Here is a 19,112-nt window from a genome sequence, read left to right as displayed (position 1 = left end):
TTCTAATCCATTGGCCCTCACAGCATCCCTGAGGTGACAGGAAAACTCCAGTATAGAAAGCCAAACGATTCCCTCACACTAAGCACGGGCCCTGGGGGCACAGCCTCAGTCTCGCTACCTGCAGCTTCTCCGAGGTTGCCTCTATGGCACCACTTTCTCACCGGCTTGGTAATGACTCAGAGCTAAAAGCTACAGTGGAGCTAGAACTAATGTCTGTGGTCTTGCTGGGGCTTCGACAAAAAGGAAGACCACTAGCTCAACTGCTCTGATTCCTCCAGGCCTCTCCAGATGTTTCTATATTCTCCTCCTCTGAGGCACACCCCTAAGAGAAGAAACAAAGACCTTACAGAGAAAGCAGAGACTCTTACCCATGACATCAAAACAATGAATCAATAAATAAAGGGGCCTCCACTTGCTGTAATCTAAATCCTTCCTTCTAGAGGAACCAAAACCTCCAAACTTTGAAAGACATTCTTTACATTTTTCTTTTACTCTGTTTCTGGGCTTTAGAGACATTTAGAAAACCCTTCCTTCTCTTGACAAAGTCAACTTTCCTCATTGCCAGCACTATTAAAAACATCCTATGGTCATTAAAAGCTGAAGATTGACTTTTTTATATTCTTGTCATGAAAGTTCTAATTCTACTCCTATTTCCACATTTCCTCATTCCCCCATCCCGGCTACAGAAAGATGTCTTTGCTTGCCCAGGTATAAAGTCCCATACATAGAAATTCAGGAGAGAAGAATACATAACATATTTCAAAAGCTTTTACCTTCCATTAAACATTAACTTCCACTAATTGCAGAGAATGAATAAATACATGAACAAGACAGAAGATAAACTTGCATAGAAAAGATTGGTACAGGCCGGCACGGTGGCTCCCACCCATAATCCTAGCACTTAGGAGGCCAAGGAGGGGGGATTGCCTGAGCTCTCAGGTTTGAGACCAGCCTGAGCCAGAGTGAGGCCTCGTCTCTAAAAATAGCCAGGCATAGTGGCAGGCACCTGTAGTACCAGCTACTCAGGAAGCTGAAGCAAGAGAATCACTAGAGCCCAAGAGTTTGAGGTTGCTGTGAGCTATGACACCACAGCACTCTACCAAGGGCGACAAAGGGAGCTTCTGTCTGAAAGAAAGAAAGAAAGAAAGAAAGAAAGAAAGAAAGAAAGAAAGAAAGAAAGAAAGAAAGAAAGAAAGAAAGAAAGAAAGAAAGAAAGAAAGAAAGAAAGAAAGAAAAGAGTGGTACAGAAACAGATGCAGGCTCAGAGAACACTATGGAATGCTTATTCAGTGTGTAAATAAAGGCACTGACACCATAAACCACCTTTCATTATTTGTCCTTGGAAAATAAAAATAAAATGCTGCATTTTGTTTATCTAGGACACCATTAATTTTTATTTTATTTTATTTTATTTTATTATTTTTTGAGACAGAGTCTCACTTTGTTGCCCTTCGTAGAGTGCCATGGCATCACAGCTCTCAGCAACCTCCAACTCCTGGGCTTAGGCGATTCTCTTGCCTCAGCCTCCCGAGTAGCTGGGACCACAGGTGCCCACCACAACACCTGGCCTTTTTATTTTTGCAGTTTGGCCAGGACTGGGTTTGAACCCGCCACCCTTGGTATATGGGGCCGGAGCCCTACTTACTGAGCCACAGGGGCTGCCCGACACCATTAATTTTTATACCACTAAAAAAGATGCTGCCAATTAAACTGTGATCCATCTTCAATTGAAAGATGCATTCTAATTTCAGAGATGCTAAAATGTGGAGGAAAAATGTGTGTCTCAGAAGTAATGAAATAGGGTAGAAGAGGTGGTTAAATCCAGAAAACAAAAATTATCTGATTAGTTTAAATTATATTTGCGGTAATTTTTTAAAAGTCACAGAAGTGAAAACAAAAAAGGCGGGGAGCTTCTGAGATAACCAAAAAGAAATCTCTTCAGCATTTCTAACATCCACAGGTTACTAGAGAAAAATGTCACAAAAACATGGAGTTTTGAACCAATCTTTAAGTGCTCCCAAAATGTCACAATGTTCAAGCGATGCAGTAAAGAAATGAAAAAGCATCTACAACCAGAACTGTGGAAATGTCACTAACATCTGAAGAGGCTGCTGAGCAGTCAGAGCGGTTAGGAAGAGGAAAGCACAGGACCGTGTCCTGCCGCAGAGTCGCCAGTACCAGGGTTCTGAGAAGCACACAGCTATTTCTGAGGGATGTTTTCTGAGAAACCTTCCGCAAGCATATCAAGTCTTATCTCTAGATCTGGTTTGCTTTTGTCTAAAGAGCAGCCATACAGGTCCTATCGATTACTTCCTTCCTCATCTGCAAACCAACGCCCTGCATTGTGATGGGGGAAAAAACTAACTTATCACAAAAGAATATAAATGAAACTTAAAAATAAGACTTTGAAAACTATTATCACTGTTGATTTAGTTAAAATGGATCAAGCTACAGAAAGCAGTAGCATCTAAGTAGGCCAATATTAACTACTAATAACTCAGTTCCCTACTTACACTAGGAACTATGCAAGTTTATAAAATTGAACTTGCGATTATAAAAATATTCAACATTGGCAATGGGGGAATATTTTACAACTTCCAGTGCACAAAAGGGCTATCAAATGAAGAACATTCTAATTAAATGGGGGATAATTTAGAGATGCTTATTTAATACTCTCATTTTATATTAAGTCAATTAAGGGGGAAAAACACATATAACATTTGTCTTTTCTTAATGATAAACTTGAAATCAGGCATCATGATATGAGTCAATTGATCTAACAGAACAACTGAAACCTCTCTGCCAGCTCTAATCCCAGCTCCCCACGCTATTGAAAATTACCACGAACATTAATAACACTATAAAAAGGGAGTCTGGTTTCTATAAACCCAAGTCAATATAAATGGGGAAAGGACCTTTTATTGTGATGGGTGTGTTCACTGAATGCAAAAAGCAAATTATTGAAGATAGACTGAAAGGGAAAAATCTATAAATATCCAGGCTCCCTGCAGTAGTGGGGAATTAACCACATGGAAATTAAAGAAAACCTAAAGGAAAACAGTGAGTTCACATGTGGAGAAAATATTAAAAGCATCTCACTGGAGGCAAGAAGATTAAGGCAATGCATTTGCAGAGCCACTTCTAACATTCATTAAATGTTATGAAACGGAACGGTATAGACCCAGGGGCATGGAACATCAGGCTGTTGATGGAAAAATAGAAACTAGCAATAAAAAGATTACTTTTCAAAATAAAGCACAAGGATGGTTCATCAACACCAACAATTTATTGCAACCATTGTAAACACCGGTACAAATGAACACAGGCATGCACGGTGAAAATTTGGAAAGAAAAACCATGATGTAGCAGCAACCAAAATGAATCCAAAAGTTCATCCCCAAGAGTGTTGGGAAGTGGATCAAATAAATGCACTGGAAAATGTAGAAGAGGAAACCGTCTTGGAGACATTATTTGAGAGATACCAAAATATTCACTTAGAGGTGATTCCCCTGCCTGCCTGCCACCCCTCCTGCAGTCTCCTGACTGCTCAGTTCTGGAGGGTAAGCCAGGTAAGAATGTATGCTAACGCTGGCCCTAGACCACGGGGAATGACAGATCACTTCCAGCTGTCACCAGAGGCTTATTTCATGCTGTTTCCTCTGAGAAAATGCCTTTGCCCTGCCTTTCTAACTGGTGGACACATTCTTCAGGGCTCGGCTTAAATGTCATCTCCTCAGTGACACCTTCCTTATCCCTCCAGCTGCCTTGGAAAATTTCCTCTCTGCCCCCTGTGACCCCTGCACGCTACAGAGGCGTGTGGCACGGATTTCATCGTCTATATTTGCCTGTAGACATGTGTGCTTTCCTCATCGGGCTGAGGGCCTTCAGAGTTAAAGCCATCTTTCTTCCTCCATAACAGCCCAGCCAGGGGCCTGACATTCTAAGGCTCTACAAAAGGTGAATGAATGAAAGGCTCTAACTATTTAGTCAGCTAACTAGTCTTTGTAAGGAAATGAAGTGCAGCCTGGATACCTTCTGTTGGAAGCACTGCCTGAAGTGACAGTGACTGTTCACCAGTTCCTAAAAGGTTTCTTGTACGGAAGTGGGGGGGGGGAGGTAGAGAAAAGGACCCCAATAAGAGAGCAGGGACATAGATGGAGGGTACAGGGAAACAAAAATAAGCCCTTTTTCAGAGATTTGCTTGGATTGAGGCCACGTGACAGGACTGAGGTAAAGTGGGAAGAACTCCAGATCATCACCAAGAAGACCAGAGCTAAGTTGTACGTTGGTAACGGGGGACCTCTCTCAATCTCAGTTCTCCATCTGCATCTGTCTACCCACCTCTACACATAGGATAAACTGGCCAACAGGAGACATTCGACGTTTTGTCTGTACCACTTTGTTGTAAGGCCTGCACACTCCATTTCTCCACCCGCCCCTCCACTCTCATCATCTTCCAATGTCCTCCTGGCCCAGAAAACAATGGAGTTCGTGGCTTACAAAATCCAGTCCCCTTCACTCTACTGAAGAAAAAAACCAAAGCTCAGAGAGGTTGTGACTTGCTGAAGGTCACTTCTCCAACTATGTACTGGCAATGCTACAAGTAAAATCCAAATATTCTAACAAATATTAGTCCTACAAATTCTACTGGGAAGAACTCTGGGTAATAACGTATTTGGAAAGAAGGGACTCAGAGTCTTGCCTTCACATTGTATTTACATAGCAAACACGCCATTTACTCAGTTATATTTACTGAAGGTGTGGGAGCCTGAAGCCTCCTCGAGCCATCCAGTGGCATAACCATAGTTACCAACACACTGCTCTTTGCACTACACCATTCATCGTCAGTAAAGTCACTTTCCAGTTCAGTCACCTACAAGATGTTTTCTGGGCGAGGCTTGTTTGACTGCCCATTGTACGTTGGCATCGACAACTCCAAAGGTATTACTTGTAAGCATACACTTTATCTCACACTGCCATCTCTGCATTTATAGTACAATCCTTGGTTTAGAGATCAAAAGATTATTCCAAGGAATAAAACAAGATTTATCTTAAGGAAAGAGCGTCAGCCTGGTTATCCCTGTATTGCAGGGAAGATAGCAAAGACAAGGGGCTGACCTGCGCACAATTATCCTACTTCTGTGTTTTTCTTCTCAAACCAGATTTTGCAGGAAATATTTTCTTCACTTTAAAATCCAATAATCTGACATTTATCACACATTATCTGCTGCTGCACTTAAGATAATTGTTAGTTTCTACCACTTATAGCTCCCTTTTAGGGAGTCTTTAGCAAGCAGTAGGGCCTGCTGGGATTTTGAGGAAAAATATGGTTAATAAAGGAGCTAAAACATTACTCACAGTTATTAATGACTTGATAACCATATAGAAGATACTGGGCTTTTAAATAAAATCCCTAGTTATTCCTTTATCATGGAATAATTACCAACACAAGACTGACCTCTACTGGGAACATCTGTCCTTCTTTGATAGATCATGACTTCCAAAACGTCAGCCAGCTAAATCTGATCTAAATTGGACACTTCGTAGGGCCTGAATAGATCGTTGAATTCAATTCTCTATGAAAAGGTAAGAGTGAGGAACTTGCTGAAATCGAAACCTTCATCATCTTTAAGCAGTAATTGTGTGTAATTATATTTGGCATTTTGATAAGTAGAAAGGATAAAGAAATTCAAAAATGTCACTATACTTTTTAAATGTTAATTATTGCCTTTGATGATTACTAAGAGTTAGAACACTAAAGCATTACCATCCGATCACATTTGACCATCCTGTGTATTCTGTTTAAAAAAGTCTTAAATTTTTTTCTAAATATCAAAAAGCTTTCAAAAGATTAGAATTTTTAGGACAAATTTGCATATGAACAAAAACCCAGGTCTAATTTTTAATTACGCAGAATCAGTAGGCAAGTGAGCTGATTTCATTTGTCATAATTCTTCTGTTGGACCTCTTGTCATGGTCTCAAATCTCACATAAAGTAGCTTTCAGCCACGATTCAAACCTTCAAAATACCTCTCCCATAGTTTGATTTTTCAATAGCATCTGAGTCTAAAACACACCTGTTTAAAAATATCTAGATATTAAATACCAATAACTGGAGATAAACTAGTTTTTTCTGGGCTCTCAGTAAATCAGAGATTGCTTTTTACCCTGCATAACTATTTTTAGCAGCAAATAGTTCTGCTATCTTGGTAAATCATCTCTGAAATGTTTTGTTGCCAGGACCCTTCAAAGGTCACAAATTCTTAGTGGAAACAGTCAGAAAAGGCCTCTATATTCCCATGTTGGATTACAGAGGTCCTCAAACTTTTTAAACAGGGGGCCAGTTCACTGTCCCTCAGACCGTTGGAGGGCCGGACTATAGTTTAAAAAAAATATATGAACAAATTCCTATGCACACTGCACATACCTTATTTTGAAGTAAAAAAAACAAAACGGGAACAAATACAATCACACCGCCTCATGTGGAGTTTGAGGACCTCTGGACACTGATCAAAATAAAAAGGGCTTCAATTTTAAGTATCAATTATATTTTACTTATTGCTTGTGAAAATCATCTGTAATCCTCTCTTTTTCTTTTTTTAATAAAGGCTGCAGTTGTTTTATTAAGCACAGGGAACATCTACTGGAAACCACTCAAAGAGATCACCTTGTTATTACGGTGAAAGACATGCTGGCAGCAAAATGTAAAATTTGTGGGGATCGGAAGAGAAATGAAAAGCTTTTGTTACATTCTCTGGAAAAAGCTCTAGAGATGGGAAGTGTCCTCAGCCATGACAGCAGAGCCCCCAAAGAGGTTCTATAAAGTGAATAGACTTTATAATAGCCAAATATACATTTTAATTTTTTGTTTTGAAACAGGCATAGTTGGTGACATTTTATGGAAAACATAATTTATTCTAGAGCCTCAAATGGAGCAAACAGTTCAGTCAATAATTCTCCAAGGTGGAATGTGGAAAAACTGTAAATAGATTTTTATCTAAATCTTACATTCACTAGGTAATTATCAAACTTACATAGCAATGCAAATGTGCACTGAACAACTGAAAGTTGTTTTTTAATTGGGTTAGCACTCTGTTGTTCCATTATTGTTTCCATTTTATTTCTTCAGAGTGAAAGCTTGAACATTAAGTTTAACAAGACACAGAAAAATATCCATCAGAAGGTTCTTAACATTAAATGAATGAATATATCCTCCAATTATCCCAGGCAATTTATCGGTTCTACAAAATTAAATAATAAATATATTTCCACATTGCTATCAATTAGCAAGTTCTGGTTGGTAACATGGTCTTAATCCCAACTTTCAATTGCTACCCATGAACAAATAACTTAAGACTCAATAACCATAGTTCGTATTATAGTGAATTATGTATATTAGCGGGAAGGTACAATTGGCAATGATGTGAAGGTATCACACTTTTTCAGGTTGCATTGTCCTGAGGAAATGTAAGAATGATAGACAGTACTGTAAAATTAGAATTTCCTGTTTCATTCTGAAGTGAATTCTTCAAAATATTATAATGATGCATATAAATACAGTTAAATCTCCCCTATATACCGATTTTAGCTAATAACATTCTTACTTTACTCCAGGTCTTTAATACTAAGAAAGTTTGGGGTGTTGGGGTTTTGTTTGTTTTTGAGACAGAGTCTTACTATGTTGCCCTCAATAGTGTTCCATGGTGTCACAGCTCACAACAACCTCAAACTCTTGGACTTAAGTGATTCTCTTGCCTCAGTCTCCCAAGTAGCTGGGACTATAGGCACCCACCCCCAATGTTTGGCTATTTTTTTTGTTGTAGTTGTCACTGTTGTTTAGCAGGTCCTGGCCAGGTTCAAACCTGCCAGCCCCAGCCCTAACCACTGAGCACGGGTGCCGGGCCACTATGAAAGTTTTGAGACAGGCTGTGCTATGGGCCACTATTTCACTTCCAAGAAACAGTCAACAGTGCCCCTTCTCATTCAGCTTGCTCAGCTTATCAGTGTTGCTGGGAGGGCTTCATTTACTTTCATCCAAGTGGACTTTACATTTCTTGATTCTTGCGTATCTCAAAAATTTAATGACCCATGTATTTTATCTCAGTGGTAAACGTTATGATTCACTACAACCACACCTATATAATGAAGACCTATTACAACTGATTCCTCTTCTAGTCATAATAAGAGATTTTTGTGACATTCCAAACATAAGACAGTTTTGGTTTCCTCTTCCTGTACATAAGCAGCTCACCAATACCAGCTCCTTTTAAGTTACATTTCCTGTAAAAATGTGCAGAAACCCATTTCTACCCTGTTTTCCCGAAAATAAGACATCCTCTGAAAATAAGACCTAGCGCGTGTTTGGGAGCACACCTTAAAATAAGACACTGTCTTATTTTCGGTAAAACAGGGTAAGTGTAGGAATAACCTACGTGCTAAGTGCTAAGCCATGACCCATATGTGTATTAAATTTGCTAGACTCCCAGACATGACTTCCCTGAAGGCAGACGAAGGAACACAAAGAGGTGTGAGAAATTGGAATGATGAATCTGAATTCCACCACCCTGCTCATACACAGAACGTACTCAACCCCAAAATTTTGCTGTAGTACTCAAAATTTTGATACACTCATTTGATAAATTCCTTTATCAGTCTCTCAGAGCAACGATATTATGCTTTCCACACATCACACCTAAAAATAAAAGCAATTATAAGCAAAGATAAAAATACTTTAAAAATGATTTCTAAGCTGGATATGGTGGCTCACTGCTATAATCCCAGCACTCTGGGAGGCAGATGTTGCAGGATCACTTGAGGCTAGGAGTTCAAAAACAGCCTGAGCCAAGAGTAAGACCCCATCTCTACTATACATAGACAAATGTATAGGGGTGGGGGGGTCCCTCATAGTCTAAGCTACTCAGGAGGCTGAGGCAGGAGGATTGCTTAAATCCAGAAGTTCAAGGTTGCAGTGAAGTGTGATGACACCACTGTATTCTAGCATGGGCAGGTGACAGAGCAAGATCCTGTCTCAAATGAAATGAATAATATCAATAAATATGTAAACATAAAGCAAATACTTCCTCATGTCTACAGAGTCTTAAAAAAGACTTTTCATCAGTGTTGCAGTACATTTTGTGGGAAGTTGTGGAAAATCTGTAGCATATACCAAAAGAAACTGAAAATAAATTTTGCAAAGCTACTTAGGGCAATCGAATCACTATAAACCAAAAAGAAATTTGAGATCTTTATTTTTTTAAGTAAAAAAAAAAAAAAAAAGTTAATTTATAAGTATCTAAACTAAAAGTGCTGAAGACCAGAACACTGCTTACTGGGAGACGCTACGGCCAACAGGTCAGGAGACTGGGCACTGCAGTCAGATTGCGTGCTGTCACTGCCAACTATCAATCAAAAGCTGAGTGACCTTAGGATGTCACCCAACTTTACCTCCTATAGCTTACTTCCTAAGCTATAAAATGGATAGAAAAATGAAAATGTGAGCAAGATTTTATACAGAGAGAAAAGAAACTGTTTAATAACTGCACAATTCATGCTTTCCATGTGCACACAGAATATGAACAAATATTGACCACATACTAGGCTGTGCAACAAGTCTCAACTTTTAATTGTCTAACTGCAGGATAAATACATTAAAAATCAATGACAAGTGGGAACTAAAAATTCTCCATATGACTTTACCAGCAAGTTTCACCCAAGATCCAAGAAAAAAAAAATCATTCCAATCTTATATAAGGAAAAAGGGAATAATCTATAGCTCAATTTACAACATTAAAAACAAACTCAATATGAATAAGAGAAGAAAAATTTCAGGCCAATTTTACTCATGAACACAGATATAAGAGCTATAAATATTAGCAACAAAATCTAGATGCATATTAAACTATTAGTATATCATAACTTGGATTTGTGCCCCCCTTTATGCAAGGTGGTTTAGTATTAGAAATCAATTAATGTAATATACTCCCACTGACAGATTAAACAATGGAAACTATAAAATCTTCATCAAATGCAGAAAAAGCATTTGGTGAATATTCAAAATCAATCTCAAAAACAAGCAAATAAAAATGTTTTGGCACAGAAAAGTGGCGGGGCGCTGTGGCGGATGCCTGTGGTCCCAGCTACTTAGGCAGCGGAGGCAAGAGCATTGCTTGACCTCAGGGGTTTGAGGTTGCTGTGAGCTGTGACGCCATGGCCCTCTACCCAGGGTGACAGCTTAAGACTCTGTCTCAAAAAAAAAAAATCAGTTGACATTGAATAGATTATTTTCCAAAATGTGGGTAGGTCTCATTCAATCAGCTGAAGGCCTAAACAGAACAAAGACTGACCTATCCCAAGCAAGAAGTGTACTGCTTCTGGACTCAGGTTACAACTCTTCCCTGAGTCTCCAGCCTGCCAGCCTACCCTGCAGGTTTTGAACTCGTACCTCCACAATTGTGTGACTTAATTCCTTAAAAATAAAATCTATATACATATAAAAAAATGTTTTGGCAATTTAGGAATAAACAAAGAGTTTCTTTTAACATGATAAAAAGGTATTAGAAATACCCTAATGCTAAAAGCTTCCTCTTTGAAATCAGGAACAAGACAATCATGGCTTCTATCCCACTTCTATTAAGACCCCCAGGAGATGCCTGAAAGCGTGGATAGCACTCGCTGAACCCTATATAATCAGGCACCCTTGAATTTATTGCCTTTTGCAGACACTGCATTTTTTACAAACTGAAGATGTGTGCCAACCTACATCAAGCAAGTCTGTTAGCGCCATTTTTTCCAACAGAAATGTGTTCATTTTGTGTCTCTGTCACATTTTGGAAACTTGCAAAATATTCCAAACTTTTTCATTTAAAAAAGTTTGGTGACCTATGATCAGTGATCTTTGATGCTATGATTGTAATTGTTTTGGAGAGCCACGCACCACACCCATATGAGATAAAGATAATGAACTGATACGTGTTATATGTGTTCTGACTGCTCCACCAACTGGCTGTTCCCCAACTCTCACCCTTTCCTCAGGCCTCCCTATTCCCTGAGGCACAACACTGAAATTAGGCCAATTAACAACCATACAATAGCTCCTAGGTGTTCAAGTGAAAGAAAGAGTTGCATGGCGGTCAGTTTAAATCAAAAGCCAGAAATAATAAAGTTGAGTGAGAAAGGCATGCTGAAAGCTGAGAGAGGCTAAAAGCTAGGCCTCTAATACCAAACACTAAGCCAGGGAGTGAATACAAAGAAAATGTTCTTAAAGGAAATTAAAAGTGCTACTCCAGTGAACACATGAAACAATAAGAAAGCAAAACAGCCTTGTTGCTGATATGCAGTTTGAGTGATCTGGAGAGAAAAATCAAACCAGCCACAACATTCCCTTAAGCTGAAGCCTAATCTGTCCCATGCCCTAATTCTCTTCAATACTATGATGGCTGAGAGAGGTAAGGAGGCCGCAGAAGCTGGATGCTAGCAGAGGTTAGTACTTGAGGTTTAAGAAGTCAGCTCCATAACAGAAAAGTGCAAGGTGAAGCAGCAAGTATTGATGTAGAAACTGCAGCAAATTATCCAGAAGATCTGGCTAAGATCACTGATGAAGGTGGCTACACTAAAAACAGGCTTTTAATGTACACACAACAGCCTTCTATTAGCAGAAGATGCCCTCTAGGACTTTCCTTGCTAGAGAAAAGTCAATGCCTGGTTTCAAAGCATCCAAGGACAAGTTAACTCTTTTGTTACAAGAGGACAATGCAGCTGGTGACTTTATACCAGTGGTTCTCTTTATTGTCGTGACCCACAGGAAGGGGCCGCGGCATTAGGAAGGTTGAGAATCACTGCTTTATACTGAAGCCAACATTCTTTTACCATTTAAAAAACCCCATGATCCTTACGTTAAATCTATTTTGCCTGTGCTCTATAAATGAAACAACAAGCCTGGTGACGGGCACATCTGTTTACAGCATGGTTTACTGAATATTGTAAGCCCACAGTTGAGACCGATTGCTCAGAAAAAGGATTCTTTTCAGAATATTACTGTTCATTGATAATGCACCTTACCACTCAGGCATGGATCTCCTAAAGTGATCCCAGGAGAACGAAGTGGGACAGCACAAGATTTCGTCGTATTATGCAGAAGAGCCTACACTTTAAAACTCACAAATTGTTTATTTCTAGAATTTTCCATTTAATATCTTCTGATCATGAGTAACTGAAATGCTGGAGAGCAAAATGTGGTTAAGAAGCAAATGCTGTACTAAAGGTCTTTAGTGCTGGGAGGGAGGAAGGATTGATTGTATAAGGATTGAAAAGTGTATTCTACCTATTGCTTCATAACAAATTACCCTTGAATTAAGTGGCTTAAAACAAACATTTTTTAGAAGTTTTTTAAAAGGAAGAAAAAAACATTATTACATGTATATCACAGTTTCTATAGGTCAGGAATCAGGAACAGCTTACCCAAGGCCTCTATCTCAGAGTTTCTCACAAGGCTGTAATCAAGGTGTCAGCTAGGCTTGGAGCCACCTCAACGTTGGCCAAGGGAGGATCCACTTCTAAGATACTCAATCACTCACAAAGTTGTTGGCAGGCCTCATGTCACAATGAACTGTCATGTCATTGCCTGACAGTTATTTCTAAAGGGCATCACACAGTGTGACAGGCGGTTTTCCTCACAGCAAGCTGGGAGAGAGTAAGGGAAGGGACACACAAGGTGGAAGCCAGAGTCTTTCTAGAAACTAATCTCCAAAGTGATATCCCACCACTTTGATATAATCCATTAGAAGCATATCACTTGGCTCAACCTACACTGGAGGAGAAGGAATTACCCAGGGGATTAAACACAGGAGACAGAAGTTACTGGGGACATCTTAGATGCTGTCTGCAATAGAAAGGAAAAACAAAATCTGTCATTGTCTGCCGATATGTAACGAATGTAGAAAATGCAAAAAAAAAAAAGTATACTAAATGTTTAGAATTAATAAGAAAGTCTCGCAAGGTTATTGGTATAAAAATCAGTTTTCTACCCTATACAAGCAACAAAGAGTAAAAAGAAATTTTAAAACATCATTTGCAATTGGGTCAAATGTCAACATTAGTCAGTTGAATAATAACTGGTGCAGTCAGGGATAGGTACTCATCTTTTTACTTCTGTATATATCTGAAAATTACTAACAATTCTTAAATGTATCGAGTACTTAGGAACAAATCTAAAGAAAGATTTATAAACATTGACAGGGAAACTTATTTTTCTTATTTTAAATAAATGGAAAAATCAACCATATTCATGGATTAGAAGACTTAATATTACAAACATAGCAATTCCCTCCAAATTCATTCATAGATTCAACACAACTGAAATCAAAACCTCAGCAGTGGTGTACATGAGTGTAGCTTAACAATTCACTTTGCATAATTAAAATTTGTATGAAAGTGAAAAGTCCAAAAATATATAGAAACAGCATTCGGCCATAACAACAACTACGGAAATGCAAACTAAAACCATCATCAGACACTATATTTGCCACATTGACAATATTTCACACTTTCACAATAGCAAGTTTTGGTGAGGATGTTAAGCAAAAGAACTCTCAGGCATGGCTCATAGGAGTATTAATTGGTACAACTACCTTGGAAAGCTGCTGTTATCTACTTAGCAATTTTACACTTACGCCATGGTTTTATGTATTTTTAATCTCTCCGTAAGTATACATTTTTAAAAAGTAATCTAAAAAGAAGGAAGGAAGGGAGGAAGGGAGGGAAGGAAAACAATCACATACACTTCCATAGATAAGCATTAGGGCAAATAGAAGAGAAAACAATTATTTTTTGCTCTAAACAGAAAGCCAAAGTCTCAGAATAAATCCTGGAACACTAAAAATCTCCCTTTACATTACATATTTGGAAAGTAAGGTGGTGCCCAAACCAATAGGAATATTTTTATCCATTTTTAATATAAGCAAAATCTGTGTCAGCCATAGGAGGGAATAGGGCCACATGTCAAGTGCAAGGAAAAAAATCAATCCAGAGAGTACCACAGCCAATTTACAGTGGGTGTTGCTCTCAGCTTTTTGGAGAAAACTTCTGGGTGCTCCATAATCCAAGTGTACCTCTATCTTGCAAAAGTGCAAAGCAAAGCAAAAAAACTGACAAAACACCCTCATAAAGGCCAGTACTAAAGTCCAAATCTCACTTCCTATTTTCTTATAGAAGTAAATGACTTGTGTAAGAATACTGGAAAAGGCATTTAAGGATGCTAAATGATCTAAACAAATAATAAAATAAGAAAAACCACGACACTAGGTTCAGTATAAAAAACATATTTATTTACATTTCACGTACTTTCAAAGGGATGAAAATATATTTATAAATGAAGTAGTCTTGTTTTATTTTACCCATTTGTGTTTCTCAAGAAAACAAAGATTTTGCTTAGAATTACAAGTCTATGAGAACCCAAATAATTTATACAGTTCAATTTTCGATCTGTAGCTAAGACCATGGCAGGTAGATGAAAATCTACTACACCTATAGGTAAATGCCAACTAATATATACATGTTATAAAAATACCAGCTTTAATAAAGTCTGTCATTGCATCCAACAAATCCACAATAAAAGACACAGACATCAAAATACACATAGGACATTAAGAATTTTTATACAATTAGAAATGGAATTTACATAGGAGAAATCACAACTGGCCATTAAGACAACGGCATCACAGTAACAGTACCCAGTGTCTTTCTTATTCACGTGTGTGTGTATATATATATATGCTATTTTTAAGACTTGGTTATAACATCCAGTAGGATGTACAAACAACTATTGTATAAACACCATGACAAAAAACAAAAAGATGAAAATACCATTTTGTAACAATTACAAATTATGTTAACATTACCACTATATATTTGACTCAGTTGTTTTTATTAATCTGTACACTTTAAAAATAGCATTGAGTTTTATAAAAATACTGATATTGGCTCAACATTTCTTAAAATTAGATAATCTTTACAAACTACATTTCAGAAGTCCATTATTTTTTGCTTTTCTTTCTTCAACCAACATAGTCCTTCTCCTAACCGGAATCAATCACTCAAAACAACAGAAACAATAACAGAAGGTCTCTAACTCCTATTGCTATGGAAGTATTACATCCGAAAACTTCTCGTTCTTTGAAATGGTTGGAAAGGCTTTTTGAATGCCCACATTAGCAGCTGCGGTTTTGGTTTGGGTTTTTCAGGAAACAGAAGTGCTTCACTTTCTGGTGTAGGAAATCGTTCCTGGTAGACTTCAGGATAGGATTTCTGAAACTAAAAGAAAGGTCCAAGAAAGAGTGAAAAAGACATATAAGAGCCAATAAAACAAAGGTTTCTGATCATTATTTCCTGGTTTTTCTTTTAATTTTCGTTAAGTCATTTGATTTCAGCTTCTTTAGTGCTAATTCATTTGTCCTTTGACCCAAGCTTCAAATAAAGGGTGCCTGTTAGTCATTTCTTTCTTATACTTTCCCTAACTGCTAATTATAAATAGACTTCCCTTGAAAAATATTCACAAGTGACTCTGGCTTCAAAATAACTTCTACACAGTTAAGGGAAACTTTGGCCAATTGTACATCACCATCTCTCTGCTTCTCCAACTCAGCCCCACCTGCTTCTGCCCAACTAGAAGAGAGAACATACATTTCTTTGTGAAAAACTTAAAAGAGAGGGCGGTGCCTGTGGCTCAAAGGAGTAGGGCGCTGGCTCCATATGCCAGAGGTGGCGGGTTCAAACCCAGCCCTGGCCAAAAACTGCAAAAAAAAAAACCTTAAAGAGAGGGGATGTATTTATGCTTTCATATTCACCACTGAACTCTTCTCCAAAATTAATCTGAGATTATAATTAAAAGCGTAGAACTCCAATGCTCTTAACCCTGCATTTGCAGCATGACCTGGAATCCAGGTACAAAGAGTTCAGTCTTAAAAAAACAAAAACTATTCACCTGATCCTGAGCAATCTTTAAGAATGGTTAGAGTAAACTCATTTTGAGTTGAAAACTACTGTCTGAAACCTTAAGCTGTGCTGCCTAACATAATAGGAACTAAAAACGTAGTGATACTGGAGGCAAGAAACCAATTGGATTGTGGCTAGCTGAAACCAATGGCTGTTAAACTAGGCATTTTACACTTGTGAATTCCATTTGGTTTTCCCTTTTAAAAACAGCAAAAGAAATCTGCCCTAACTGATAACATCTCTGAACTTACAGTAACTACTCTGATAATTCACATTATAACATATACCAAAACAATGGACAAATTATTAGAGAATGCTTCTACAATTGAAGAGTTTGATAACAGCAAAATATCTACACTGCAGAATAAAGACCTGAGCAACTGACTGCAACTGTGCAAATCAATGAGACTTCTGGAATATATGAACTGAATAATATACTTTCAAAACTGCAATGTCTCAGAACATGGTATTTATATGAAATCTATTAAAACAGAAAAAAAATTAAAAACTAAAAAGAAAATGTAAGGAGAAGGAAAAAATGACAAAAGAATATCCTTCTTACCTGCTTCAGTTTTTTCTTTTTCTCTTTACTGGAGAGTTTGGCATCTGTTATGACTTCCTCCAACAAGGCTGCCAGAGGTTCCTGGGAACCATATGCTCTTTGATATTCAAATTCCTCTGGACTAATTTGACGGCAAAATGATGGCACAGATAAAGTGATATCCATATCAGCTCCTGGATATTTTATCTGAGGCAAATATAGTAGGAAAAGAAAATGATGCATTTTCAAATAAATCATAAAAATTAGTTCAGATCAAACATGGTATATTTCCTTGTACTGTAGAAATGCCACATCCTTCATCTAAATTTTATCGAGAGAAACTATGTTGAAAAGTAAATGTGTTCCTGTAACTTTAAAATATGATTTAAAGTGACTTTTATTTTGAAAATATTAAGGGGGTACAAATAATGTTGTTACATGGACACTTTGTGCAATACTTAAATCAAGGCTTTTGGTCGGTCCGTCACAAGAATGAAGTTCATCGCACCCAATAGGTAAGGTTTTATCCCATATCTCCTCTCCCTACCTCCCCCTTTTTTGGTTTCCAGTTATCTCTTAGGTCTCGCTGTGCCTATGTGTATCCATAATTTAGCTCCCACTTGTTAATGAGAACACACAGTGTTTGGTTTGCCATTCCTGAGATACTTAAATTAGGATAATGGTCTCCAATTCCATCCAAGTTGCTACAAAAGACATCACTTCATTAAAGACATCACTTCATTCCTTTTTTATGGCTGAATTGTACCATGGTATATACACACATTTTCTTTATCCACTTATCTATGGCCATTTAGCTTGGTTCCATATCTTTACAATTGTGAATTGTGCTGCAATAAACATTTGAGTGTAGATGGCTTTCTGGAAAAAAAAAAAAATTACTTCTTTTTCTTTATGTAGACACTCAGCAGTGGGATTGCTGCATCAAGTGGGAGCTAGACATTTATTTCTTTGAGGAATCTCTATACTGTTTTTCATAGAGATTGTATTAATTTGCAGCTCCACCAGCAATGTATAAGCATTCCTTTCTCTCTGAATCCATACCAGCATCTCTTGATTTTTGACTTTTTAATGGTCATTCCAATAGTAGTAAGGTCTCATTGTGGTTTTAATTTGCACTTCCCTGATGATGAGCAATGTTGAACACTTTGTAAAATGTTTATAGGCCATTCCTCTATTTTTCTTTTGAAAAACTTCTATTCATATCTGTTGCGTGACCTGAGACACAAAAGAACAGCAGCTTTGCCGTGGGTATAAACTCGCTCCTGCAATTATTAAGTCAAGAAACAGACTACACAGTATGGGATGGCGCATAGCAAAGTTCTTTATTCGGGGTTTTGATTTTATACCTTTCTAGTCATGTACACCCTTTATCATCTGTTAGTTTCACCATTACCTCATTTTACCTATCTGAAATTAACTTGTAAGGAAATATCCTGTTACCATATCAACACAATCACTTCTGCAGTAAACATCTTCTTCTAGGCACTGACTAATCTCTGGGCAGGTATCTAAATAAAGATCACAAAGAAGAAAGCAGCCATAGGGGAACAGAGTTAATGGAAGAGTACCTTCAAGCGTTCACTCAGGTTACTCAGTATGAAGTAAGGACTGTGTCTTTCCTCAGGGCAGAGCACCTATAGACCTCTGACAATATGTTTTTAACATACCTCAACCCTCTGGCCTGTATCTCTGAGGAAGAGCGGCACGCCCTTTGATCTCAGGCTTCACAGGGCGCACAACTTCAGAGAATTGGCTTATGGAATTTTAACTCCAGGCAAGCTAACTCTGCATGTGTCCCAGGGGGGCCCAGATCCTTTAAGCCTCTGGAAGAATAGCAAGTCATTTTAAACTCACACTGAGTTCACTTTGTGTGCTTGATGTAGGATATGTTTATTTCTAAATATTATCCTACAATATCTTTTGTCTACTTTCTGATAAAGTTGTTTGTTTCTTATTGAGTTCTTTAAAGACTTTAGATATTAGTCTGTTGCTGGATGTATAGTTTGAAAATATTTTCTCCCATTCTATAGGCTGTCTATTCACTCTGTTAATTATTTCCTTCACTATGCACAAGGTTTTTTTTGTTTTGTGTTTTTGACAGTCTCACTATGTCACCCTCGGTAGAGTGCTATGACATCATAGCTCACAGCAACCTCAAACTCTTGGGCTTATGCGATTCTCTTAACTCAGCCTCCCAAGTAGCTGGGACTACAGGCGCCCACCACAACGCCTGGCTATTTTTTTGTTGCAGTTGTCATTGTTGTTTTAGCAGGCCTGGACTGGGCTTGAACCCACTGGCTTTGGTGTATGTGGCCAGCACCCTACTCACTGAGCTATGGACAACGAGCCTATGCAGAAGCGTTTAAATTTAATTAAGTCCAATTTATTTATTTTTATGTTGCTATATTTGCCTTTGGGAAATTAGTCATAACTCTTTGTCTGAGCTGATATCTAGGAGAGTTTTTCCTACATTTTATTTCAGAATTTTTGTGGTTCCATGCTTTAAAGTCTTTTACCCATCTTGAATTAGTTTTTGTGGATGATAAGTGATAAAAATCTTGTT

At 37.9% G+C, this 19,112-nt stretch overlaps 1 protein-coding gene across 1 annotated transcript in view; it reads right to left on the bottom strand.

Annotated features, from left to right (window-relative positions):
- Positions 1-14,306: 14,306 nt before the first annotated feature.
- Positions 14,307-19,112, bottom strand: part of DEPDC1B (DEP domain containing 1B) — a 164,262-nt gene continuing 159,456 nt past the window's right edge. Inside the window, exons 10-11 of the mRNA XM_053590185.1 lie at positions 16,550-16,735; positions 14,307-15,306 (exon numbers count right to left, since the gene is read on the bottom strand). Coding sequence (XP_053446160.1) covers positions 15,145-15,306; positions 16,550-16,735 — 348 coding nt within the window. The 3' untranslated portion in view covers positions 14,307-15,144. The remainder of the gene's footprint in view (positions 15,307-16,549; positions 16,736-19,112) is intronic.

This window comes from Nycticebus coucang, chromosome 1 (assembly GCF_027406575.1).
Source record: "Nycticebus coucang isolate mNycCou1 chromosome 1, mNycCou1.pri, whole genome shotgun sequence".
Taxonomy (NCBI): Eukaryota; Metazoa; Chordata; class Mammalia; order Primates; family Lorisidae; genus Nycticebus; species Nycticebus coucang.
Note: the sequence above shows the minus strand (reverse complement) of the source record. Positions and strands in the feature narration are given on the sequence as shown.